At 40.4% G+C, this 27,431-nt stretch overlaps 1 protein-coding gene across 3 annotated transcripts in view; it reads left to right on the top strand.

The window, feature by feature from the left end:
- Positions 1–2,275: 2,275 nt before the first annotated feature.
- The window catches only part of LOC145443763 (uncharacterized), a 35,625-nt gene continuing 10,469 nt past the window's right edge, over positions 2,276–27,431 (top strand). For 2 of the 3 annotated variants that reach the window (XM_080321718.1, XM_080321717.1), the window contains exons 1-9: positions 2,276–4,530; positions 5,168–5,318; positions 11,404–11,547; positions 11,617–11,695; positions 11,750–11,927; positions 14,786–14,974; positions 19,234–19,392; positions 19,531–19,644; positions 26,654–26,792. In XM_080321718.1, coding sequence (XP_080177844.1) covers positions 4,408–4,530; positions 5,168–5,318; positions 11,404–11,547; positions 11,617–11,695; positions 11,750–11,927; positions 14,786–14,974; positions 19,234–19,392; positions 19,531–19,644; positions 26,654–26,792 — 1,276 coding nt within the window. In that variant the 5' untranslated portion in view covers positions 2,276–4,407. The remainder of the gene's footprint in view (positions 4,531–5,167; positions 5,319–11,403; positions 11,548–11,616; positions 11,696–11,749; positions 11,928–14,785; positions 14,975–19,233; positions 19,393–19,530; positions 19,645–26,653; positions 26,793–27,431) is intronic. The other variant, XM_080321719.1, reaches the window with a different exon arrangement.

Genomic DNA, 27,431 nt, shown 5'->3' with positions numbered 1-27,431 from the left:
CCCACATATACACACAACACGCATGCAAGTACGTAAAGCACCTGATAAAGAGACCTAAAATGTGAATAACAACAGCAGCGGGTATAGAGAGCAATTTCTTTGCACATTGATAGCCGTTGCAATTACACATTCCATGATACATGTAGGACTGGTCCTATTGTGCTAAATGGGCAAGTTTAGACAAATAATAATTACTATCTTTTCAAGTAGGCCTTTCGGTATAAATTATTCGAAGAACATCAAAAAAGCATCCTCAGTTACATTTTTTTCAGTGAAAAAACACTAGATTTGCCGAATTTCGAAAGAAATTGCACTAGGTCAAGTCAAAATACACTAGATCTAGTGTTTAGGAGTGGCACCACTGACCACAAACAACAACGCAGGCGTTATAGGTAGGCTATATGGCTAATTGGCTATGGCTATCACGTACCACAATATGGGGTTAAAGGGATTGCAATCGAACACATCATAAAGAACACGAACAACGACAATGAAGCCTATGCAAGTAGCTATCACATACCACAATTTAGCTATGGATGCAGAATACATAACAGCTACATAAGTAAGGGAATGTATTGGTTTCGCATTACGCATTGGCCGTCGCTTCTTATATAATTCCTACTAGACCAGTGGTTCTCAACCTTTTTTGACTCGCGCCCCCCTAAGAGATGGTCAAAAAAATCGCGCCCCCCCTGACCCCCCCTTGCATTTATCGTCATGTCAAAAAGAGCACATCATCTAATACAGAGGTGGGCAACGTTTTTGATAATCATGGCCGCATTTCGATTACTTATGTACGGGGTGGCGTAAGGCCGCATTCCAGGGCATAGCCGCAATGAACGATCTGGACACAAAATTCCTATGGTAAACTGTCCATATCCATTCCCGGTGAACTCCGGACTATTCTACTTTTCACAATGGCCTATTGTACGCAACGAAATCGCGAGTGGCAATGTTATGAATAGTTGCCGGGAGGTGCATATTGTCGCGCGGAGCGCGAAAATTTTTCAGGGCTGCGAACGAATTGTTATTTCTTGCCAATTCTCATTCCGGCTCAGATTAAGACGGGCGCTACTGCATTAAAATCAAAAAATGAAGTCTTGTTGACTTGCGCGGAGGGCGGAGAAAATTTCAAGATTAATTAAAATCTCTCGAAAATGCGAGAGTGAATTCGTAATTGCAATTTGCATGTCTACGGCCGCCAACATATAGCCTACTAATTGAATTAGGCGTCGAACGCCGCTCAAATTCCCTTCTACGGCCGCAGGCTGCCCACCCCTGATCTAATAGTATACATAAGGTATATCTTACGCCAATTTTGAATCGGCATTCCAGTTGTTGAGTCTTTTACATGACAAATTTCTCCAAACTTGTTTGAAAATAACAAAAAACATTGAACAAGACATCCATTAATTAATTTCAAGGTAGGTCACCCTGAGACTAATCCTGATGCTGGTCGTGAGTACAGAGCGCAAGGCGTCGTTCTGTCCTGCCAGGCTAAATTTGATCAGTTTTGGAAATTAATTAAATTGTGTTGATTTATAGCCTAATTGAGGGCGAAACCGGGCAACCTATGTTGCATCTAATTCTGTCTTAGGCAGTGCAGTTCGCAAGCTACTAACAAGAGCTGCCCAGCGCGCCAAGCTTTGGGCTACTGTCAAAGCTATCAAGCAATGAATGACTTACACGTGGGAATTGCTCTCTATATCTCCAAAGAATTTCAAAAATTTGCTCAAATCAAGTTGAAATCAGACTATACTCCGTTGAGCGCGGTTACTAGAGTTTGTATTTTGCAAGCTTTCTTGAATATGTAATAAATTTCATCTTCATTAATCGTCTTCTCATAATGGATGTGAAACACATGTTCGGACATGTACAATTTATACTGACTTTGTCAATTTCTCGCGCCCCCCCTATAGTGACTTCGTCAATTTTTCGCGCCCCCCCCTGAGAGCCTTCCGCGCCCCCCAAGGGGGGCGCGCCCCCCAGGTTGAGAACCCCTGTACTAGACTGTTGGATTCCGAAATCGATAGCGCGTTTCAAAATGTTTCGATTGTCCAATTGTTAGCGAATAGTGCATGAAGCAGATTCGTTTGTGCCTCACCTAGCCATTGTTTCTCTACGATGGCATCGTCTGTAATAAAGGCAAAGGTCACCTTCCTTGGCGATTTTTTGGGGTTCTGGTGCCCTGACACTGTTAATATTTAGATTTCCGGAATCAGTGTGAGCATAGCGTTTCATTGATACTAGTTATTAAGAATTCCGAGCTTTTTATGATCAATTGCATTGTTGCAGATGAGGCACGACCCGCCCGTGCCTCACCTGTGCCTCACCTCTCTTTTCGGGGTGTATTTTAGATGATAATAATGTAAATTGATGATGTTGGATGAATAAAATGTTCAAATTGAGTTATTTATGAACGTGGATGTGTAACATCAATATAATCATCGACTCATGGAGGGGTTTCACAATTTTCACTTACTCATCCACACGACAGGTGAGGCACTGCCTCACCTGCCTCATTGGACCGCACGTCACTGATGTAGCCTATACTTCGGTATCAAGGCATAATGTGACGTGAGTCGTCGCTAGGTATCGTGTACAACAGTTGTCGGGAACCATTTTTGTCCGAAGAGCCATATTGGCCCCATTTTTTCATTTTCAACTCCCAAAGAGCCATACATGTCAATCAACTGCTACGTCGCATTTGAAAATTCGTCACGTCATGGTAGCACTAATTCGAACTCACTACATGAGTTTCTTCGTGTGCGCCATATTTTCATGGAAAAACTGGTATTTATTGTACGAAAATAAAGCTCGCAACGAGAGGTATGGCATAAGACGGGCCAAGCCTCACCATTGATAACGCAAATCATCGTAAGTAGCGTAAAATTTATTATAACTGATATTAATCTAATGTGACTGTCACACTGGTTCTGAAAATCTAAATACTTATCGACTTCTCAATTTTCAAAGTATTCGGCGGTAACATAACGTTGCGCTACACGTCTACATTTTATCGCCGGTACTACACACAGCTATAATTACCAATCAAGAACGTGAATAGCTATGACGTTGTTTGTAATTCGAGTTTGTAATTGTGACATCCACAGCAGTTCATTTCGCGCCGTAGATCAGGAAGACGATGCGTAGATGAAAACTGCGTTTTGAAATGGGCGTCACCATGTATGTTATATTCTGTGATTAATCAACGTATCGCAAAATTCAAGATTTTGAGTCGGGTGAATAGAATTCGCGAGTGATATTGGCCGCCGGCGTGACAGTAACTAAAATTTGATGATTTTGAAAAGAGGGGGACCGAGCCCCTAAACCTGAAGACGACATTGTATTTACCTCTCAAAGACATGTTTACACTACCACGAGAATAATTATACGGGCTATGATAAAAATTCACCAACACATCGCTGCAATATTGATAAATTCAGTACAAAAATAAATATTTGTCAAAGAGCCATATCTTATACGCAAAAGAGCCATATATGGCTCGCGAGCCATAGGTTCCCGACCACTGGTGTACAATGTACATTAATATATCACTTCACTGCAATGTAGGGTTGGAATAAGCATTATGACGTCACCTCGCGTCATGAGATTCACGTTCGCGTTCACACAGAACCTTTGAAAAAGGTTCGCATTCACACGAACCTGAACCTTTCAGGGGTTCGCACCATTCCTAATATTTACTTGACTGTTTTCATGCGCGGCCCCATCCGTATACTCTGAAGTCTAAGATGTGACCCTGACACCAAAAAAGGTTGGAAAACACTGGTGTAAACCATGCTATACAAATAGAATTTTCCACGAACGAGAGTGCTGCTATTGTTGTGGATATACAACCACAACTAATACCGCACCACGTATCCCATTGGTGTGATCCTTTGGATGAATTGATTTGATACAATCACCTACACCGCTACATAAGAGGAAGTGTGTAAAATACAGTTAAAGATACTATTGTCATGCTTGGTACTATCAGCGCTTATTGTCAATATTGCACTGGTATTTAAAACCGAAACATAATAGCTCAAATTTTTACGAATGTGTCAATAATAATTTGAAACACCTGTCCTTCTAGGTTTCGCTAATTATATCAACCTGATTAATTCACCGTTTTGTATACAGAACAGTATTCATTGAAGTTACTTTGCCGACAAATATAAAAGGTATCTATTCGCTTTAAAGGATGTAATATGAATTCTGAACAAGTCGGGTTTCTGGTACCTTAGTAAGTCATATCGTTCGTGAATAGACTGTTTAGCTAAATTCTTTGTCGTAGTGTTAGTTTTGGTTTGTGATTTCAGATGCTTTCAGGTGATCCTAAAAACTTCATACCCTACTAACGCAGTCTTCCGAAAGTATCAAAGGTTCACAGACGCGTTTAGTATCATGCGAGGCGCAAAGGTCGGTGCAGATGCGAATGACACAAGCGGTCACGTGCATCTGAGCGGTCTTCCATCCATTGCGGTCGAAGAAGTTTGCCTTGATGTGTTAAGTCCGAAAAAAACATCGGTAAGTTAGAGTTGGTTCTGTGAATTGTATGATTAGGAGTCAAAATACCAGCTTCTAGCCTGCTGCTCGATATTATAATCGATAGTTATACTGACTCGTGAATCATTCTGTTCCTTATGTATGACAGATCCGGTTATTCCATTCCATGCGTTCAGTGATTAGGACAAACTGTAATCTGTTGCGAGTGCGTTCAGCATAAGTAAAGTCACTAATGCGGTTGTGTCACAGACCTTTCGTCATCGACATCCTAAATTTCACGGTCAAGCTAATCAAACGTTCGGTTGACCTTGCAAGTTCACAATAAATTACGTGGGCAATTCATTTTTTGTAATATAAATAATTTCGACAATTAACCTGTCTATCAATGTCTCTTGTTAAGTTTCTGAGTTACTTCATCCTTATGATTTTCATTTGCCGTCATGTCATGACAACAGGTCTGGCAGTGCCTGCCTGATCATTGATCAAGGATATACTACCTATACGTTGCCAATATAGGTATTCGCAACGAAGACATTTAGAAGTAATTGGCAGGTTTTGCCCCACCAGCACAGTTGCAATATATGCATTACCACATAAGTGATGTCGCATGCACGGTATGCATACTTACAGATTTTGATAACGGTGTATTTCTGTTCAGGGAAAAACACTGCCATGCTCACCTAAGGCTTTAGTCGGATTTTCAATTGCCGGGTTAGTCATTGTTGCAGTCGCTACTACCCTGGCCGTGGTTTTCACAAGAGCCAGCAGCACTACGACAGCTACTTGTACCGGAACGATTACACCAGAAGGTGATTAGGCCTACACATGGCCCGATTTGACGCAATTTATATTTAACTATAGGCGCCTAATTGGTTGTCGCCAAACTTGTACAAATTAAATATTTAGTTAGTTGATGGTCAAATAACTGACAGATTTTTGAGTAGTTCTAGTTCTAGTTCTAGTGGCTGATTTTGAAAATTGAGTAGTTCTAGTTGTAGTTGCACTTTTGAAAAAATATTAGTTGCCGAACAACTAGAAAACACGTATCGTGGTTTTGGGCGAATCAAGATGCCAGTGTTCTGTTGAACGATGCTTGTGCACATGTGCAGCCATTGCTCGCTCAGACACTCCCGACAGTGTCCTAGTCATCGGGTTGCTAATTGGGGTCGGAATCTCTCCCATTTCAAACTCGTAACTCAGTTCTTTTCAAATGTTAATTTAATGTTTGCTATTTTCGAGTAAATAAAAATTAATGTGTTGACTGGTAGAATGAAGTCCAGTTCCGTGCGGTTCTTAACCTTTAATGACCTGGGAACCCCAAAGTCACAGACGGACAACTATTTTCCGAGTATGACAGGCAGGAAATACGTTGGAGAGCAAAGTCAAACGTTTTCACTATATTCGGCGGTGTATTAATTTCTAATAATTCATAAATTGAAAGCAATGAATTACGTAGTTAACACAAGCTACTGGGTTACTATTAGGCCATTCAAAATTCAGATTCAACGTATACAAATATAATATGTATCCGACGTAATAATTCAAAACAATGGTAAACAAGAAACATTGTTAACTCTTTTTAATCACAGCAACCGATAGACACGTCTTTCTATTAAGACACAAAAATGTATCGGATGTTACAGCTTGGTTGGTTACAGCTTGATGCTCCACTGTCCCGAGCGGTGGGTAACTTGGTGAAATCGTCCTGTTGTTTTCGTAATTTCGCTGCCATGTTGGTCGCATTCGTCTTCTTGCAGCCTCAGCCGAATGTCATAATCCCGACTTGAATTAACTAGGGCTTGGCAAAATCGAGTACCCGGGTGGTTCGATTCTGAATCACGTATTCTGCTTCGAGTCGAGTCGAGTAATCGAGTACCACTTATTATGACGTCATAACCGAATATAGTATTTCAAAGAACAAATATGTACCTTTTATGCCACCATATTAAAGACAGCTAGGTATTTTTTGGACCACACTGATTTCATTTCACTGGGTGGCAATGTTGTGGAATGATCATGACTTCAGAAATGCGTTATTCCCAGTAACGTTTGTAGCTTTGCACTATATCAGGGGTCACCAACACGCGGCCCGCGAGGTCATACTTTGCGGCCCGCGAATTGATTTGAGATTTCGGAAGAGACCTAAGAAAACATTTTGAAATGCTGAAATTGACGTGCAATGGCCCAAACACTGCCAAGACCGAGACGTTTAGAAAACGGCTCAGGGCAGTGGTTTTGAAATTGGGGGCGTGAAAGCATCTGAAAGGGGGCACTGAGCTGCGGTCAACTGAAAAAATATTCGCGCTCTACGCGATTTACCTCGGATTCATTGTTAGAGTTATTGCTCTGTCTATAGTCCGGAATTCATATTATACAATAATTCTTTCATCAAGATTCATAACCTGCCCTGCCATGAAACTATGCGTTGGGATTGCTAGCATTATCATTGCATTTTGTGATATGACGATAAGGGGGTCGCGAAATGTTTCAGTATCATTAAGGTGGCGTGTCTAATAAGGTTTGAGAACCACTGGCTTAGGGTTTTCCCCCAATATCAAGTTTTACGTGGTGATGGTCTTTCAGCTAGTATAACGTATCTAGCCCTCAAAAGCGTTCCCAGGTATCGTGCACAGCTCAGAGTTCAAAATTAAATTAAATTGATGACAATGATTTTTTGTTGTATTTTTATTCCTCTAATAACGTATGACTTCTTTTGTGGTCACCATGCCCATCGCCTAAGTTAGGTAGCATAGCGTTATACTGACGTAGAGTTTTAAAACGTGTTCGCCTACTTTATATCCATATGGAATTCATGCGGCCCGCGGCCGCTAAGAAATTACAAAAGTGGCCCGCGACCCGTTTTGAGTTGGCGACCCCTGTACTATATGTATTGTATGCTACGGTACGACCAGTCAAGGTTTCAAGGCTTCGTCTGTGAAAATTAGTATCGAAACTATAATTCTTGTTGATAAATTAACTATCAGCGGCGACGAGCGTATAATTTCAGTACTCGAAAAAATCGTATTTTACTACTCGACTCGAATCATTAAAATTACTGCTCGATTCAGATTCGAGTACTCGAATCATTATGCCCAGCGCTATCAATAATGTTGGTAATTGCGTATATATTGCGATAAAATTTTTTAGCCTCTCAGAATTATCATATTTTTCGGTGGAGCTGAGTGAGATGTCGTCATGGAAAATTTAGGGTGCGAAATCAGTAATTAAACACATTCGGGCGGGGCTGTTGGAACAATTAGTTCGTTGCATGTCATTAATTCGTGACCTTCGGTCTGTTACATAGTGAATAGATATTGAAATCGCCCAAGTGTACTAAACTAACAGCCTCACACGATTCCGAATTGGTATTTCTTCACTGGAAAAAAATTTTGCCAGTGGGATGGCATTTGTTCTGTGGGGTACAGATTGCCAGGAGAGCGAAAGTCGACGCATTTTGGTGTCTATGGACAAGTTGACATATATATCTATATCGAAGTTTTCGGTAGAAAAAATGGCAGTCCCTTTCTACTAAGGTTTTGTCGCTGATGCCGCAATGCGTACTCCTATAAATCATGCCCATTTCTTGGGGGAAGGGCATACAATAATCAATTTATTGACACTAAGTCGGGCAAAACGTGAAAAAAATTTGAAGAAATTTTGATGTAGTTTCAACAAAAATACTCTATAATTTATGTTCATTCACGAAATAACTTTAGGCCCCGTTCAAGCTCGGCCCCTTCAATTTGGGGGTTTGGAGTGCGGAAGTTATGGTCCTGTACAAAATGAATGAATCGAAAACGAATGATCGTGCAAACTGCGCGCGCGCCTTACCGAGTCAGCTCGTTATTGTAGTGTCGTCAAATCGAACATATTTCGAGACCTAGTGTTACCTCACGAAGTTCAGAATCAGAGTGAAATTTTATGCTTTATTTATTTTATCAATGGACAAGTCTTCAACATATTGCATCTTGAAATTAAGGTGTGGATTGTAATATACCTGGCGAACCGGCAGGAAAGTCGTCGCGGACCGGCACCGGTCCACGGACTGGCGGTTGAGAACCTCTGGTCTAGAGACAATACTGCAGCCGAATGTATCGTACTAAGGAAGTTACGGCATGCCGTAAATCGAACGTGTTTCCGACAGCAATGCTGCGTCGTCTTTACCCTGGTTACCATTCGAAGTTAATCCCGATAACGCAAAACACGCTCACGCGCTCACGGAAAGGATTTTCAATACGAAAATGGACCGAAGCTAGGGCAAAACGCCAAAATCGGTTGCATGCACGGACATACAAACAGTGCTCGAAGAATAGAATATTCTTGCTACTATTCAATGCTATGATATAGTAGTTTACACAATATCCAATTGAATAGGTATTTGTCATTACATATGTTCTAATCCAATCCGGCCAATGTGTAGTTAATTGATATTACCGTGTTGGAAGGAGGCAGTTTATTTAATGACTGCATCATCGCGGCGCCATGGTGATGAGGAGGAATCGTTTGGTTGAGAGTTCGCAACATTACCATTTTCCTTCCCATGCAATCCCGGTGTGACAGCAATCACTTATCGGGAAAGCGATGGATACCAGTGTTAGAGCAGTCTTCAGTTTTACTCGTATCGAGTTCTAAGCAGTGTTGGGATGACTCAAAGTATATATTCATTATTTGATTCTGAATAAATGGCGAACAAATCTGAGTTTCAAACAGCTACCAAAATGTAATGACTTTGAATCATAACTCGTTATTTCAAAATTCAATTTTACTGGATTTCTGACTTGACTAATGACCCCAATTTACTTGATTTGACTTGACTCGAGTCACCTCCAAAATTCCAGTGACTGGACTCGACTCGAGTCCTCTTCGAAAATCTATCTACTTGATTTGACTCGAGTCAAAATGTGCAATGACTCGAGATGACTTGTGACTCGAGGATAGTGACTTGACCCCAACACTGGTTCTTCCCCAAACCCATGATCTACAGATGGGGAAGCCAACGCTCTACCACTTTATTTCATGTATGCCCCGACGCCTTCCAAATTCTGACAAATGAGCCGCAACAGACATTGTCGATGGTCAGACGTTTCTGGTCAGTGGTCATGAATGCAAATTAATTGTACAATCTCTAATTCTCAGTTTATACCGGGGTATCCAAAATCCCACCTTTTGGAGGAATAGACAACACTGCCCAGTGGCCATACATAGACTTACGCGTCCCATTATGATAAACGGCCGCGATCAATAATTCAACGCCTATTTCACGAATAACGGACAACATCAAAGTCTGCAATATAACATAAGTAACATCATCATCATCATCATCATCATCATCATCATCATCATCATCATCATTTGGTTTATTAGCAATTTCATCGGTTCAATACACCACAAAATGCGATACAAGAAAAGATAGGAAGGTGTCGAAGGGACTTGGAGTAGTCTATTGAATCAGATACCCACCTTGGCCTAGGTGATGTAAAGAGGAGGCATTGAGGAGGAGAATTATTTTGAGCACGGAAACGTGGTTTACGACACTTTACTCGGGTGAAAACACAATATAACTCTTGGGAGAAAAAACGGATATTTGTCCCTGTAATCATGAGAAGATGTGACGTGTTTGGCATATTTGGCAAATTGAATATACATATCTGACATTTAAAAATTATTCGCCAACCAACTGAAACTGTTTCCTACGCAACAAACCTGTCGGGAAGCACTGCCAAAATACACAATAACTGTGGCACGCAGAATTGTTGTTACGAAGGCTTACCTATATGTCCTGATGAAGGAGGATTTGTCCTATTTTCTCGAGAAAAGAATGTAGTCCTCCAGGACACCAAAGTGTTCGCTTTTTTCGATTCGTTAGTTTCATATACTTTGAACAGAAATTGGGCGAGACAATGTATTTATTCACAGAAAAAAATATAGTTAAACATGCTGAATTACAGGTTTACCTATACCTGCTTGATTGTTATTGCACAAACAATGCTAGGCGTTGAACCAAGCAGTAACGATGTTTGTGCAAATCTGTGCAAAGGAGGCATGAAACTGACGCAACTGCATTTCCTCAATTGATGGCACACGAAAAAAGGACTGAATATTTCCAGCATTAAAGACCCGAACAAATGTTTAGTGCACTCGCAATTTTACTTTAGCATTTTAGCCCATAATGTGAATATTGATTGAAATGTGTCTTTAATGCAGCAACGATGGTGCTAGGAAAGAGACAAGCTAATGGTTACATCAGTTCCGAGCATCTTGATATAGTTATACATAATTTCAATGATATTTAGTGTAAACAATATCGCGATCCTGCAATCCTAATGTAATATATATGCACCAGAATGAACGATGATAACTAGGGCTGAGCGCAATGATTCGAGTACTCGAATCTGAATCGAGTAATAATTTAAAGATTCGAGTCCAGTAGTAAAAGACAATATTATACGACGAATATAGATATTATACGCTCCTCGCAACTGAAAGTTGATTTACGAACGAGAATTATAGTTCTGATACTATTTTCCAATGAAGAAGCCTTGAAACCTTGATTGGCCGTGTCGCAGCATTTGAGACATAGTACAAAGCTACGAACGTTACTGGAAATAACACATTTCCGAAGTCATGATCATCCCAGACCATTGCCAACAAGTGCAATGAAATCGGTATGGTCGAAAAAATATCAGAGTATCTTTAATGTGACGGATAACAGGCATTATGTTCTATGTGATGTCATCAAAGGTACACATTTGCACTTTGACATGGTACATTCTGTTGTGACGTCATAATGAGTGATACTCGTATCGACTCAAAGCGTAATACTTGATTCAGAATAGAATCACTCAAGATTTTGCCCAGCCCTAGTGATAACACAACCTGTTCCTACTGATATAGGATGCAATTCCACTCTATCTGAAAATATTCAATACATTGCCGACGACTGCGAAGTCGACGTTGGTACTTGCTCGGGCGAATATTGTGAAGGATGTACCGAGTGTTGTGGGCCGGTATTTGAAGAAAGAAGCGAAACATGTGCAGGTATGCTACTTATATATGTGTGAATCCACTCGTGATGAACCAATGTTCATTGCCGGGCGTTACATTTAGGTTTGCAAGTCCCGTTTTCGAAGATAGTTGGATGTAGCTGTGTTAGCTGCGCCAACTTTCCTCTGAGTGTATCCGGGAGGTGAATTCTACTGCAGAATCTGCGAGCATTTTTTCACTTTGGTTACTCTTTCAGGATCATAGGCGACTGTCTTAACAACGTGTCGTGCGAAACTTCACTTAGAGTTAATGGAATTGAAGTAACGAGGTCAAACGTTGACGGATATTATACTTTTCCGACGACGTTTCCCAGCAGCGAACGACTTGTAGTCAATGTCGCCGACGTGCAAGGTTTATATGATGACAGAACTCATGTAAGTGTTCGATGTTTCGAAATATAATCTGGTAATCTTATCGTTAGTAACTATCCAAGCCTCTGCAGCAACATATAAGCATTTTCTGAACTGAATGTTGATTAGCGTCATTGACATTTTTTGCCAGATGTGAGATAGCTCTTACTGTTCCTGTAATAAAACTGGTCTGTATCTAAAGCTATCACTGTCGCGCTGATTCCGAGAATATACCTTAAAATATGTCCAAACAATGGAACCACCACTACGAAATAGCCCGCAAAATCTGTAAATCAGCATGTTACGAAGAATGGAAGCGCCGCAACACAATGACCATAATATTGACCTATTGCATCGCCGCGATTGTTGGGAACAACGCCGATTTTCAGACTTTGAGGACTCTTCGTGGCAAGAAGCGCATCGTTTCAGTACCGGTACTGGAAAGAAGCATCACTCTCCATTCGACTCGGGGCATCAGAATAAATACTCGAATCAGATTCGACTACCGTAATCATTGTGTCAAGCCAGACCTAGTGACTATAGTATAGGGTTACTATACGTTCTCATTTAGGAGGATATGTCCTCCTTTTTCGGGTTTTAGAAAATGTCCTCCGAGGACGCCCAAATGTCCCCCTTTCTGAGATTTTGTCCTCTTTTTTAAGAATTTCGGTTAAAGACAGGGCCAAATCGAGATACCATAAAATAGCACTGAAATAACGCTGAGTCGGGTATTCCGGGAGTTGGGCGAAAGTTGACCTGTTTTTTTAATCAACCGACTACGAAGTGGGAAAAATTGACAATTTTTTCAAGATTTTCCACCGGTATTCTAAGTTTGAAAATTTTGACAAAGTGTCCTCCTTTCCCTAATCCAAAATATGTTAGCCAGACTATAGCAATATGGTAGAACGGTGGTTTCTCAGTTATACTGTACGTCCAAGATAGAATATCTTTCGAATACGCGACTACAGGTGAATCTAAAAATAGTTCCGACCCGTCATATGACGGTATCTAATGCAGAAATGATCAATACTCTTCACAAGTCCATCATTTGTATTGTCAATATGAAACATCGTACTATTCCTAACTCGGTTTACGCCGTAGTTGAATAATCGTTCTTTTACATAGCAATCGATTCCAATTACTCTGAGTCGAAAGTGATTGATTATGATCACTTGAAAATTGCGAGCCCTGTTTTCGTGCTGGTTTTTCTCGGCTATTAGATCTATCGGAATGTTTTCTTGCTTTCCAATATGGTTTAACACCAGATTTAAGATTTATCTACATAATAAATTTCTTGATTTTGCCAATGTCAGGATGATGTCAATATATCAGTGTTGGGATGACTCGAGTCATGACTTGACTCGAGTCAGACTCGAGTCAACTTTTTCGAATGACTTGACTTGACTCGAGTCACTTTGAAAAAATGACTTGACTTGACTTGACTCGGCACTTCAAAAATGTGGATTGACTCGTGACTCGGAGCAAAATTTACGAGTCAATTTCAAGTCATCAAGTAAACGGTGTCGACTAAATCAATGTAATCTGTGCATGTTCGGATTATTCACGATACGCCATCGTAACTTGTGAGAGCAACCAGTCATTCACTAATTGTACTTTTCGCTGATCCTGCATTGTTACATCACATATACACTGACCGCATACGAAATGATCACAGCTTGCCTTGTCGTAGTAGCAGATTAATTTAATAGCAACGTATCGCTGTTTAATGGACGGCTCTGTCATTACATTACACGGCGCTCACCTTTACCAACCCTCTTGTATGATTTGAATCTAACAAATATATTTTATGTATTTGTATCCTCACCGAAGTGTATAGATGGCTAGTGTATTGTAGGATATCAATTTCTTTCATCTTCTCGACGCTTCGTATTCGATCCTCTATTTTTGCTGATAATAAGAGAATGTATAGCATGTCGCTCAGAGTTGTCAAACTCAACTGACGTCGCGGGTCGAATTCAAATATACAGATCACTTGCGGGCCGCACCAGTCAAATGATTCCTAAATATTACGAACCCTAAACTCAGTATATGCACTTTTTCGCATTCTCGGAATTAGGTGTTATTGTCAGCGATTTTCTCCTGACAATAACTACAATCACAACTCCGCTGTCGCGTTTTTATAATGTAGCCTATGAACATACTCGAAATTTGCTATCTTAAAGGAATATTTATTAGTGGTATTTCTTACTGCAAATTCGAAAATGTGTTGGATAAAGTCACGCAATTTTCACCATATACTCAGAATTTCTTCGCGGGCCGAATGAAATCATTTGGCGGGTCGTACGTTTGACACCCCTGATGTAGCTAGACAGTTACTTACGTATTTTATTATCCGTTCTACGTGTGCATGAGCGATACAAGGCATTTTTGCATTTATATTTAACTTTATATTCGTTATTTGATTCAAGATAAATGACCAATTGATCTGTTTAACATAGCCAGTAAAATATAATGAATTTGAATGATCACTCATACTTCGAAAATTCAATTTGACTTGAATTGTGACTTGACTGAGTCACCTCCAAAAAACGAGTGACTTGACTTGACTCGAGTCACCTTTGAAAATCGATTGACTTGACTTGACTCGAGTCAAAATGTGCAATGACTCGAGATGACTGGTGACTCGAAGGTAGTGACTTGATCCCAACACTGCAATATATGCGGTGCGATTTGCTAGTGCAAATCAATATGATTTTCGAAACTGTCCGTGGCAGCAACGAGATTGTATCTAGTTAACGTTGAAGCTAAATTGTCAGCCAAGTTGAAATCATAGTCGGTATGTCACCGTGGATTTCTCGGTCCTATTCAAGAGATGATTAACTGAAGTCAGAAGGAGACACTACTAAACTCTGTATTATCAGGTGGTTCAAGTTTCCAGAGCATCACAGTCCTATGCTAACGTGAAAGTGTCCGTGTTCTATAAACCAGTTCCGGTGAAATTTCTCGCCAGTAATGGAACTACTATCAACTTGGGTGCGAGTGAAGCGGTCACCTTGAATGTTCAGCCGAACAGCATAGTTGACGAAAATGGCGAACCATATGACGGAGAAGTAAGTTATATCCTACCTGTAGTAGAGTTTCTTGTGCCTTGGTTCTTGTTCATTCATGTGCGTAGATAGGATGTAGCCAATTGTGTTCATTCAAATAATCCATACCCAAGTACGACTACACAATATGTTGACAATCAGTAGGGCGATTTTTTTTACCTACAAAACGGAAGATTTTGCCCTGAAAAATGAAAATATTAACGTTGAAAAAAACTTAATTATGACGAAGTTTTGCCCGCGTGTATGTAAATTAGGCGTTTTCGCACATAATTTTACAATTGTACTATTTAATCTTCGTTTCTGGTTGAAACTGTCTGTCCTTAGAAAGTAAGTTGGGCTGAAAAACTTGAACTTGACTTGAAAACTGACAAATTTTTACATGAAAAAACTTTATTTTTACGAAATCTGGTCCTATGCATATAATTCCAGTAGTTACAGAAATAATTAACATTTGTTGTAGTACAACGAAAGATATTTTCCTACAATCTCGGGTAGAAAGCAGAGCTGTGAAGTCGGTAAATTTATTTCACCCACTCCTCACATTTTCAATATACAGACTCCGACTCCAACTCCGAATCCAACAGTATTACACATTTACTTCGAAAATTATATGCCACAGTGACGGGTAAATGACTATCATATAACCATTAAACATATGCAAACATATGATTAACGATGGCATGCAAAATTGTTTCATTGTGGCACAGCTCGAGTCATTCACTATGCCAGTAACGTGAAAGAATGCCTTTCTAAATATTCTTCCTTTTTCATATCTTATAAGTTTTTATAACATGGACTCTTTAATATGCTAATATGTAATAATCATTCAAACATGACATATATCCAATCCTTTATAATTAAAATGAACATAAAACAATCGATTGTGTAGCTCTTCTGTATGAGTCGGCAACTAATACAGAGATGTTACTTACCTCACTACTAATAGACATTGGTCATTAACGAAATTTAGGAAGTAGTCAAATAGCATATGTCTAGTCTACATGAACTACTTAGTCAAGTATTCAAGGACTAGTACTTGGAGTCTTTCTTAAATATTTGTCCGACCCAAGGAGCTAAGTCACACTACTAATATTTTTAATTTTGACAAGTGGGAAGCAGTGTTTGGTTAAAGTTACATCAATTTTACAAGACCAGACGATGTATTTACTCTGTCACAGTATCATGGTACAATTCCAAAATTTACATAAATTGGTGACTGCATTGCGAAGATATATATTGCGATTTTCTTCCTCTATGCAACTGAATTGTAATTTGCAAATAATGTCCAATTTTATCTATATCAGGGGTGGCCAACCTTTCCGGCCAACGGGCCACATGAGATTTACAAACCATTGCGCGGGCGGGCAACTAAAATGTTGATAACCTTTTTTCATAATCGTCCGATAGGAGCAAACCGATTTAGGTAACATTGAAACCAAGACTTATATTACTATACGCTTTAAAACTGATGACAATTATGTCATGAAACTCCGTGTGTAACTGTGTTGTATAGTCATGTCCTGGTCGCGCGAGGCACGAACTTTTTTAAAGTTAATGAATGAATTCTATCAATAAATAGGTTACTTACATATATTGGGGTCGCCTCTGTATAGGCTACCACTGGGCTCATTTGGCAAGGACAGGATTATTCGGCGTTTAGACATAGCAATATCGACGTTTTTTGGTGAACATGCCTCTACCATTTTGTGCAAATGTTTCGTCGCCGACGATCTCCCTGTGAGCGCACAAGCTAAGTCGCATGTTGGACGACACGTTCTCTCCTAACTGCGAATATAGTTAGACTCAATTGTGTAAACCACGCGTATTTATAATTTGCAGGGGGGGCTTCAATACTAAATGCAAGAAATTTTACCTGATGTGATACCTAATTTGGAAAATTACCTCGCAGGCCACACAAAACCTCCTCGGCGGTGCGCAGTTCCCAGTAGTCAATATACCCTGAGTATAGGTAGTCCAAATTGGCCATGACCAGTCTCCGCCGGAATGCAGCCTTATGTTATATATGGAATTGAAGTACGACCGTGATTAGCAAAAAGGTTGAATACCCCTGGTTCAGGCTTACTATACGGAATCAGCACAGGGGTGTACAAAATTCGAGTAAACGCTAAAAGGGTTTACCACGCCGTAAAAGCTTGAGGAGCACTGGTCTACATCACATTTTTTTCATCGTGCGCTTGATATAAGAACCAATGCCTCACGCAGTCTTGCTTCAGTTAGGATACTGCGGTACGTTGAGCATAACACCATGCCAACCTATTTGTTTTATTTGAATGTTTATGATTCACAATGAGCAGACAATGAGCCTTCAACAACGGTACGCCTGAAGTAGGCTACAATATTCAAAATGTCAATTGATAAGTTCACTCACTGACAGTGCAAACATCTACAATACAATCGAAATGCAAGTTACAGAAAAATGTAGATTTTGTAAACAATTTTGATGATTTTTTTGACCTGACGCTATAATTATGACAAATTTTTTGTAGAAATACTGCCCCCTGATCAGGTATCTGGCAGTTTTGGTATCAAGTCACTACCTTCCAGTCACAAGTCATATCTAGTCATTGCACATTTTGACTGGAGTAGAGTCAAGTCAATCGATTGTAAAAGGAGATTTGAGTCAGCTCACTGGATTTTTTAAGGTGACTTGCGTCAAGTTGAGTAACGTCAAATCAAGTCACGAGTCAAGTCAAGTAAAGTAATGCTTAATTTACAAAACGAGGCATAATTCAAAGTCATTGCATTGTGCTATATAGTTGTATTAAATAGAGACTGAGTCCCCATTTATATCGAATATTTAACGCAAAAAGGCGCTGCATCGCTCGCGCGCACGTAGAACTGCTAAACTTCGCAAGTCACGGTATAGCCAAAATACAGGACAGAATACCAAACCTCAGAAATACAAAAAATATTTGCAACACTAACCATCTCACATTTATGATATACAATTTAAGCCTACTTCAATTGTTCGTGAGTTATATAAACGGATAAACTCTATTCGTTCGATTTCAATCATGCAGGCGAGTTGGTTACATAAGCACTGGGCACTGTGAGCAGCTTATAGAAGATTGTTACATTGCCGTTAGATTACTTTGCTATTAGTTTACGACAGGGTAAGCTGTAAGCTTCGATCACTGCGTTTGCGGTCAATTTATTTGTGATATAACAATGGACACTCGATAAGACGCAAAATCATTCAGTGGTAGGTTGCGCTCACAGGTCACACCAGCGAATCTGGACATGTATGAGACGCGTGATTACTTGAAATTGACTCGTAAATTTGGCTTTGAGTCACGAGTCAATCCGAATTTCTGAAACATGGTGTCGAGTCAAGTCATTTTTGCGAAGTGACTCGAGTCAAGTCAAGTCAAGTCATAAGAAAAAAGTTGACTCGAGTCTGATTCGAGTCATTTTAACACTGGTATCTAGATAGAGTTAATTGTATTCCTTACCGCATCGAAATGGATTTCGAATATGATGACGATGAATTAGACAGCAGTAGGGTTATATCAAACTTCAGCCACTCATAGTTAGCTTTCCCAGTTTTCAAACTTCCACAAAAAGGAACGTAATGATCGAACGACTCGATCCGTTGACAAAGACTGATTGCCTAAATCAGTTGTTCCTAACCCTTTTCTCCCAAGTGCCTCCCTTTCTGAATTTTTGATGGTTTTCCGCTACTTTGAATGCCTCACTGTTATGACACTCGCTATTGAAGGTCATCGCTACTAGGACATGCGCTGTTTTGACGCTCGTTATTTGACACTCGCATTGTTGCCCGGCTGCCGCGGATACGGAATTTTCAGTAACCTTTAGATAATTACCTATGCGTTAGTTGGCGAGCTAGCCTAGTGGTATCATTCACAGCTGCAACACCAATGGGTTGTGGGTTCGAATCCGACCGAGTTAGACTCCAGAATTCCTACCTAAGTGTTGGAGGTATATCCAGGCTCCTCCTCGCCATCTCATCCGCGAAATCGGTGTCTTAATAAAGCATGGAAGGTAACCGTGCTACAAGTCGGCAGTTACGGATTCAAAAATGAGTAATTTCGGCCTGGTATAAATGAAAATTGCAGTTCACAAACACCACGAATACCCCCAAGCAACAACAACAACAACCTATGCTTTTCCTATTGCCAGGGTCAAGATGGAGATTGTCGATTCACGGACACTCAAAGAGTTATCGTCCTTGGCTAGTTCAGTATAAACTGATCCATCAAATAAAACCAATTATCTTGCAGGTCGACATGGCAGTTGCATTCGTTGACACGGGAAGCGACGAAGACAGGCAACGTATTACCGCCGAGTTGTCATCCAACGGCACACCAATGATCAGCCATGGCATGTTGGAAATGAAGTTGGAGACTGCAAGTAACGGAAAAGCCTTAACGGCGAATGGGGTAACAAAATACTTACTGATGATTCAACTAGCTGTCCCATCGTATGCTAATGTGTCTTCAAGGATATGTGTCAAGTAAATCAAACAGATCGATTGTAGACGTTGAAATGCAAATAACGGTTGAGATAATATTCTCCAGGTACAAATAGAGCTATCGGTGGATAATTTGGGGAATGACACAAATCCAGAAGACATCTATTTATTTGAATTGGACAACAATTCTGTGGACTGGGGTGCACCAACCAATCTACAGGTATGAACAACATGTTAGTTAAAATTCTCTAATCGGTCTAGTGATCGTTTTTATGTTATATATATTTTTTTAATTCCTTCGACTTGTAGCTATTTTATATTGATTAGCCTACCTGTCTGGAGAAGTTAATGACATGCAGCACATTGTCATATGATGTTGATGTGATAGTGTCTATAATAGATATTTCGTTCTTTTAAAATAGAACTTAAAGAGCTTCCTGAACGTACAGAACTTCAATGTACAATTAAATAGTATAGACATATTAAAATTAACCCGAATATTTCCGACTGACACTCGTCAGGGGTAATCGTCAGCAAGCAACTAGTAGATAATTGGAAAGAACATTGAATGTAGACGGTCGTATCACAAAATATGACGTCACCGGCATGGAATTTCGAATAATCAAGGAGAAAAGAGAACTTTAGCTTAGTGCACTGCATCAAGCTCATCCTATGAAGCTTGATGCAGAACAGACATAAATTCTGCTATTGGTAAACATTTGTTGGATAATCCTGTCTGCTCGAAAATTATCGAGACGACGGATTTCGTGTTGTTGGGAGAGGCCACTTACACTTTGATTATGGTGCTCTGGAGTCGACTTTCATCAAAATACGCCAACCAAGTCTGTGCCTACAGATGGAGTTCGTGTACCATCTAGAAAGAAGAAGCTCAAGTTCTCTCTTTGCCCCGATTATTCGAAATTCCATGCCGTTGACGTCATATTTTGTGATACGATTGTTGATAAAAAAAATGTTCCTTTCACTTCTCTACCAGTTGCTGACGACTAACCCTGACGAGTGTCAGCCGAAAATATTCGGGTTAATCTCAATGCTAATATACTATTAAATAGGAGTTAATGAAATTCATTTTGGTTGAAATATGCATCTTCATGACGAACACAACGATTAATGACACTACAAATAGGTGCAATCTTCAACTATATACTTACTTATTGTGATATAGGCAGGCCGTGTTATTTTTGGCATATGCCAAAACTGCCAAAACTAACTTATTTTTGGCATTTTTCGATTTTTATTTTTGGCAGTTTTGGCATCGTCCTATAGATAGTTTCAGCCTCGAATTAGTCACAAAAACACTTTATTTAGGCTAGTTTGTCAAAAGACACCACAAAATGTGCAGCATCCACGTATAATCAGTGCTAACAAAAAATAAGAAGAAGAAAAAATCTAACGATTTCGTAGATTAATAATATCAAACGAAACCACAAAATGTGCAGTATCCATCGGAATCGGTGCCAATAAGCAGCAAAAAAAAAGAAAGAAAAGCCTAACAAACACGCTCAACAGCTGATTGTTACAGCTGTTGAATAGACTTAAATCGTTTGCACTGTAACAGTGCTTCCAAACTCAGGTCAGCTAAGTTTCTCCTAAATTCATTTCTCGCCCAGCGAATCTAGGGAATATCGGGTTCAACAGTAGCAGTTGAGGGAAAGAATGTTGCCAGTCATCCACAAAATGTTTTCAGAGCGTCAAAATCTTTGGAGGGCCGAACCGGCTTCCATGCATCATGAAAAGAGATCACTTCGCCAGTGCCATCGATCTCATCGCGGAAAGAATTTTCTTCCCGATCCTTTTCCAGGAGTTTCCTGTGTTGTCTCTCAACACATTCTATTTAGTAGCCCGACTATCATTTCTCCTTCAGCCTATCGATATATTTTCGGATGACTTTTGTCACTTCAGGTGGCTTTAATATTACCAACTCGCATGGAAGAGTCCTGGGAAGGTTAGCTTGTTTAAGAACATTGACGCAAGAAGACTGTCTGGCAAAACGAGACTATGAGGCTCAGAAATAGCCAGACAGTTTGTTGCGTCACAATGTTCAATGCAAAAATCGTGGTTGATTTTGGGGTTCCAGTTCCATGAGCAGAATATAATTTATATTTTATTAATCAGTACTGCAGCAGCTTCTTATTGATACCCGTTTTATCAAATTTAGTGCTCGACAAGCCGGTCAAAAATGGTCGTAAACTTGCCTTCGGACAAATGGAAAGTATGCCGTAAACCAAATGCAGTCGGCCGTTCAATCTCGCTGTGCCCACACCATTTAGGACACCAGGCTTTCATCCCTAATGGGTTGGCTGGACTCAGATTAAGAAACCTGCCTTTCACAAACGCTCTTCTCGCTTGTAACGTGGTCCTGTTAACACAACACCATGAACGAAATAAACTATTTGGCAGGCCGTGTTATTTTGGCATATGCCAAAAATTGCTTATTTTTGGCATTTTCAAATTTTTATTTTTGACAGTTTTGGCATCTGGCTCCTGAAATGCCAAAAATAACACGGCCTGGATATAGGTGTTGAAGGAGCTATTTCGTGAAGTTGTATGGCAATTGATGCTATGACTACCTCCTACTTTACAAAAACCCAAATTGCAAAAACTGGTCAAATATCATTATCACTAGGGCGATTTTTTTACCTAAAAACGGAAGATTTTGACCTAAAAATCAAAATTTTGACATACTTTCCTACATTCTCGGCTAGAAAGTGTCTGTCCTTACTAAGTAGCCTGCCAGGAATGGAGAAAGGACGTTCAACAGCAGCAGTGGTTGGCTGACAGCACTGAAGTTGTGCGCACACTGCTGGTGACACACCGTGTTGCTTCATTCTGGCAATGGTGTCTACATCACAATTTTTCATCACGCGCTTCTTGATATAAGAACCATGCAATGTCCACGTAGTCTTGCTTCAGTTGGGATATTGCGGTACGTTGAGCATAACACTATAGAGTATGACTGGAGTGACGACTCGATTGTTCTCCCATTGTTAGCCGGCAGAATGGTCACGGTCAGATGGATGCACCCAAAACAGGATCGCTCAGTGCTAGTTTCAATGGCGTTCAAGGCGATTCGTCGTGTATTTCTTGAAGTTGCGTCGGAATTAGTTAGACAGTTCAACATTTAGGTAGCGGTGGCGAGTCGTTATGACTAGTGAATAATACTGTGTAGCCTATGTTACATTTCTCACGAGATTGATGTGATAATGTGGCTTTGATCCTTTGTAGAGTTTCCTACGTATATGAATATAATGACAGAAGATATAGAATATCTGGTTCGTGTGCACTGTTCACTGCATTGTGAGATGAATTCATGGAAAGAAAGACTGAAGAATACTACAAAGTGGAAAGATCTTGAACTATACCGATATGCAATTCACAATATCGTTGATTGAAAATATGTCCTATATTAACTGCAGAAACTCGAGTATGAATATAACAAATAATATTGCAACTGTCTTGTAGTCTTATATAATGCCTGTCCGATAACCGCAGAAACTTGAGTATGACTAGCAGGACCGTAACTGCCGCACCCCAAACCCCCCAATTGCGGGGGGCCCGAGCTCGAAGGGGGCCCAAAATTATTTCGCGAATTAGCATAAATTATGGAGTATTTTTCAAATATTTATGCAACTTTTTCAAAAATTTTCCGCGCTGCGTGCGATTTCAAGTTGCCAACTTTCTTAGTTATTTGGTGGCCTACTCTTCCCCAAGACAAAATACGCAAGATTTATCGAAATGGACATATCGGCGAGACATTTAAAGTTTTAGAACATGTAACATGCGACTCCAAGAAGTGTGTCAGAACGATCGGCAGCGAGAAAACCTGGGCCAAAAAGGACTGCCCGCTTACGCTGACCGAAAACTTCGTTATTTATGCAAAATGCATATAGGTTTATTGTCCATCGGCGCCTAAATGACTGGCGTCGAATGTTCCTGTCTTGGCAATCTGAACCTCAGAAGACAAATACCATTCCGCAGGGAAAAATTGTATGCCCGCAAAGAAATACCAATTTGAAATCGTGTGCGTCGTTAGTCTAGTACATTTGGGCGATTCTGTATTTTTTGATATAACAGACAGGAGATCACAAAATGACATCATGAAACAAAGTCATACCAACGGGGCCGCCCGCCCGAATATGTTTAATTATTGTTTACGGGCCCTACAGTTTCCAAGCCACCTCATTCAGCTCTACCGGTAAATCTGACAACGTGAACAGAGAGAACAAGAAATTGATAGCAATATATATGCAATTCCCAATATTATTGACCGATTTTATCATGAATTATCGAACATTTTCGCGCTTCGCGCTGGCTCACTAAATTGTGGCCCTTATTTCGTGACAAAAGCGAACAACGTGATGGGGGGGGGGGCGGTTTATCACCCTTTGGGAGCCCAAGACCCAAGTTTTATTGGGGGGCCTGGTCAAGTGCTGTTCCGTTCCTGCGAACGGGTATACGCCCGAAGATGTTCAATTATTATTGAGGGGTCCTACCATTTCAAGCACACCTCACTCAGGTCTACCGTTAAATCTGACTACGTGGGCAGAGAGAGGATAAAAATTGATAACACTATATATTCAATTCCGATCATATTGACCGATTGAATCATGAATTTGAATTTTTTCGCGCTTAGCGCGTGTGGTCGACCAATGCTGCACCACTAAACGGACGGTGAACACAGATGATGAGTAGCGGTAAAAAGCATATAGCCAGTGGGGGTCTGGGGGGGCCAAGCCCCCCAGAAGTTCGGTTTATCACCCTATGGGGGCCCCATGACCAACGTTTGGGGGGGGGGGCTGACGAAGTGCTGTTACGGCCCTGATGAATAGAACAAGAGCCTTGGGTAACGTTAATGTTCTGCTTGAGCTCGACTCACAATAGCCAGAGCTTACTCCTTGAAAGTGTGCAAAATCGCACTTGAAGGGAACTCGTTGTCATTGCCAAGAACACAGCAAGACGTATGCCGGTCGACATCAGTAGTAAGCCAATGCACCACGTCAAGGTTTCGACCAACGCATTGGTTTCCTTTTTTAGGTAGGGAACCTCAATGTGGATAGGCAGCATTTGCCACAGAGAGAAAAAACTACCATACTAAAAGAGCATATTGTTCATTTTTTTTCAACCCATCTCGCTGAATCAGTCATGATACCGATTTCTATCCGTGACGAAATATGATCTAAATCTGGCGAAAAATATAACAGAGGCTACACGGTATTATTCACTAGTCATAACGACTCGCCACCGCTACCTAAATGTTGAACTGTCTAACTAATTCCGACGCAACTTCAAGAAATACACGAAGAATCGCCTTGAACGCCATTGAAACAAGCACTGAGCTATCCTGTTTTGGGGGCATCCATCTGACCGTGACCATTCTGCCGGCGAACAATGGGAGAACAATCGAGTCGTCACTCCAGTCATACTCTATAATAACACCGTGTCAACCTATTTGTTTCCTTTGAATGTTGATGATTCACAAGGAGCAGACAATGGGCCGTCTAGACAACGTTAGGCTACAAGCTGTAAAATGTCAAATGATGATTTCACCGACAGTTTAAAATCTACGATACCAACGAAATGCGGGTTGGCTGCCAAAACAGACTGCTATGACGACTACCAAGCATATGCTTCGTCAATCGGTCAGCATTTGAGTGAAAACCTCGCTTGTGCACAGCACTATGATGACAATATGTTCACTTTCATTGCGCGTGGTAGGTCTCTGTTTCATCTAAAAGTGCTGGAGTCTACTATTATTCAGTTGAACAAACCTATTTTATGCAGACAGACAGATTTCCTCTATAACCTACAAATTTCTCATTAGTGCATGTGTTTCGTGCGTGTAACTGTTTATTTACGAATTGCGTTGCTGCTATAGTTAGTACCGTATGTCCGTATACTTCATAGTTTGTTATTGTTGCCATTGGTACAATGCGAATTTCATGGTTTGTGATTTTGATTGTTGCTTCATACTTTGCCTTTTTGGTTTTGCTTTTAAATCTGTTTAAATCCCTTTAGTGTGCCGTTAACTCTTGAAAAGAGGCACCCGAAAAGTCTTCGAGTTAATAAATATTATTATACAATGGATATTGTATTGAAAGCTATATTCAAGTTCTGTACCTCGAACCACAGCTATTGAAATGCGGGTTGCAAAACAGTTTCAACTTTGTAAAAAATTTTGACATTTTTGGACGTAACGCTAAAATTTTGACCTAATTATCGCTAATATTATTTAGGGCTGGGCACAATGATTCGAGTACTCGAATCTGAATCGAGTATTAATTTCAATGATTCGAGTCGAGTAGTAAAAGACCATTTTTTCGAGTACTGAAATTATACGCTCCTCGCTACTGAAAGTTAATTTAAAAAAGAGAATTATAGTTTTGATATTATTTTCCACTACCTTGAAAGCCTTGAAACCTTGATTGGCCGTGTCGCAGCAAACGAGACATAGTACAAACCTAGGAACGTTACTGGAAATAACACATTTTGGAAGCCATGATCATCACACAACATTGTCAAGAAGTGCAATGAAATCGGTATGGTCGAAAAATACCGAAGTATCCTTGTTGTGACGGATAACAGGCATTGTGTTCTTTGTGGGGGGATAAAAGGTACATATTTGAACTTTGATATAGTACATTCTGTTGTGACGTCATAATGAGTGATACTCGAATACTCGACTCGACTCGAAGCGTAATACGTGATTCAGAATCGAATCACTCAGTTACTCGATTTGCCCAGCCCTAATTATTTCACACAACAGAAGTGCGTTAGGTTTTGTGCTCCACGAAATGACTTTTTCTGCAGTCTTTCATTTCCTTCTGGCAGTCTCTGTCAGGCGCGGCTCATTGGTTCTTTTGCTGCCTATTGTAATTTCTGAACTTTTTTCCGTCACTGCAATTACAGCGAGGTCGGCGATGAGGAGCCCATATAACCACCGACATACGGAAATTAGTCAGAACTGTGTTTTCAACCATCGCCACTGTTGTCGTGACGCTGGTGCTTTACCAACTGCGCCACTCGCTTCCCAACTGTTCAAGTAATCATTTCAGTCTGCCGTGCAGGAAGTAAAAACCAAATTGAGTACTTCGTACTACTGATGACTTCCTATTTCAACGTCATAGAAAGTCTAATTAGGTGGCCAAGTTTCCTGCTTGCTGCATGAAGCCACAACAAAATTAGATTTCAAACGTTTCACGATCCTATTTCAGATCGCCGCAGACACAAGAATTCGGAGAGGAAGAATGGCGAGAAGCACAAGCACGGTGTTGACAGCGTCAATCGATTTGTCTTCGATTCGGAGAATATGGAATCTAGACGCCCTGGTCGGTTCCTATTGTTACATGAAAGGTATTAATGTAGAAATATTACGATGTGTCCATCTTTGGCAATAAATCAGTCATAACATGGTATATAGCAGGGATGATGTGAACCGCTAAAATGTGTGTGTTCGTGTGAACATGAGCTTTTACGAATGCTAGTTGTCAACGAAAGCCAGAATCAATGACAAAAAGACAATTCACATTATTAATCTCAAGTTAACCACACAACTGAAATTCACATCCATTGGGTTTCGGCCAAAACCTGATTACTTCAAAGTGTTACTGCAACATTGTAATAATGACCACGTCGTAATGCTGAAATCCCAAACGTCCTACATTGGTACATTTTGTTTTCCCAATGTGAAGCGCGGGTACGGGCATCGCGATTACGTGGCTGGATTTCAGCAATTTAGTTACTGGTCATGGTAGCAATGGACAGAACAGATTGAATGGACCATACTGTAGAGCTCCATATCTAGGATAAGAATGAATCGGGCAGGATTGGAGCACAGGCACAGAGCTCCATACGTTCTTCACCAGCGGAACCTATATCCCTTTCCTCAAACAGAATTGCCATATTATGAATGTATGTCAATAAGTGATAAAATCGGCCCAAAGGAATGGGGCTTGGTGACAATTTCTTCATTCAGTTTGTTCCTGTAATCTG

This window comes from Botryllus schlosseri, chromosome 7, assembly GCF_051294905.1.
Source record: "Botryllus schlosseri isolate E-star chromosome 7, Bs_hap1, whole genome shotgun sequence".
Taxonomy (NCBI): domain Eukaryota; kingdom Metazoa; phylum Chordata; class Ascidiacea; order Stolidobranchia; family Styelidae; genus Botryllus; species Botryllus schlosseri.
This window is presented reverse-complemented; position numbering and strand designations above follow the sequence as displayed.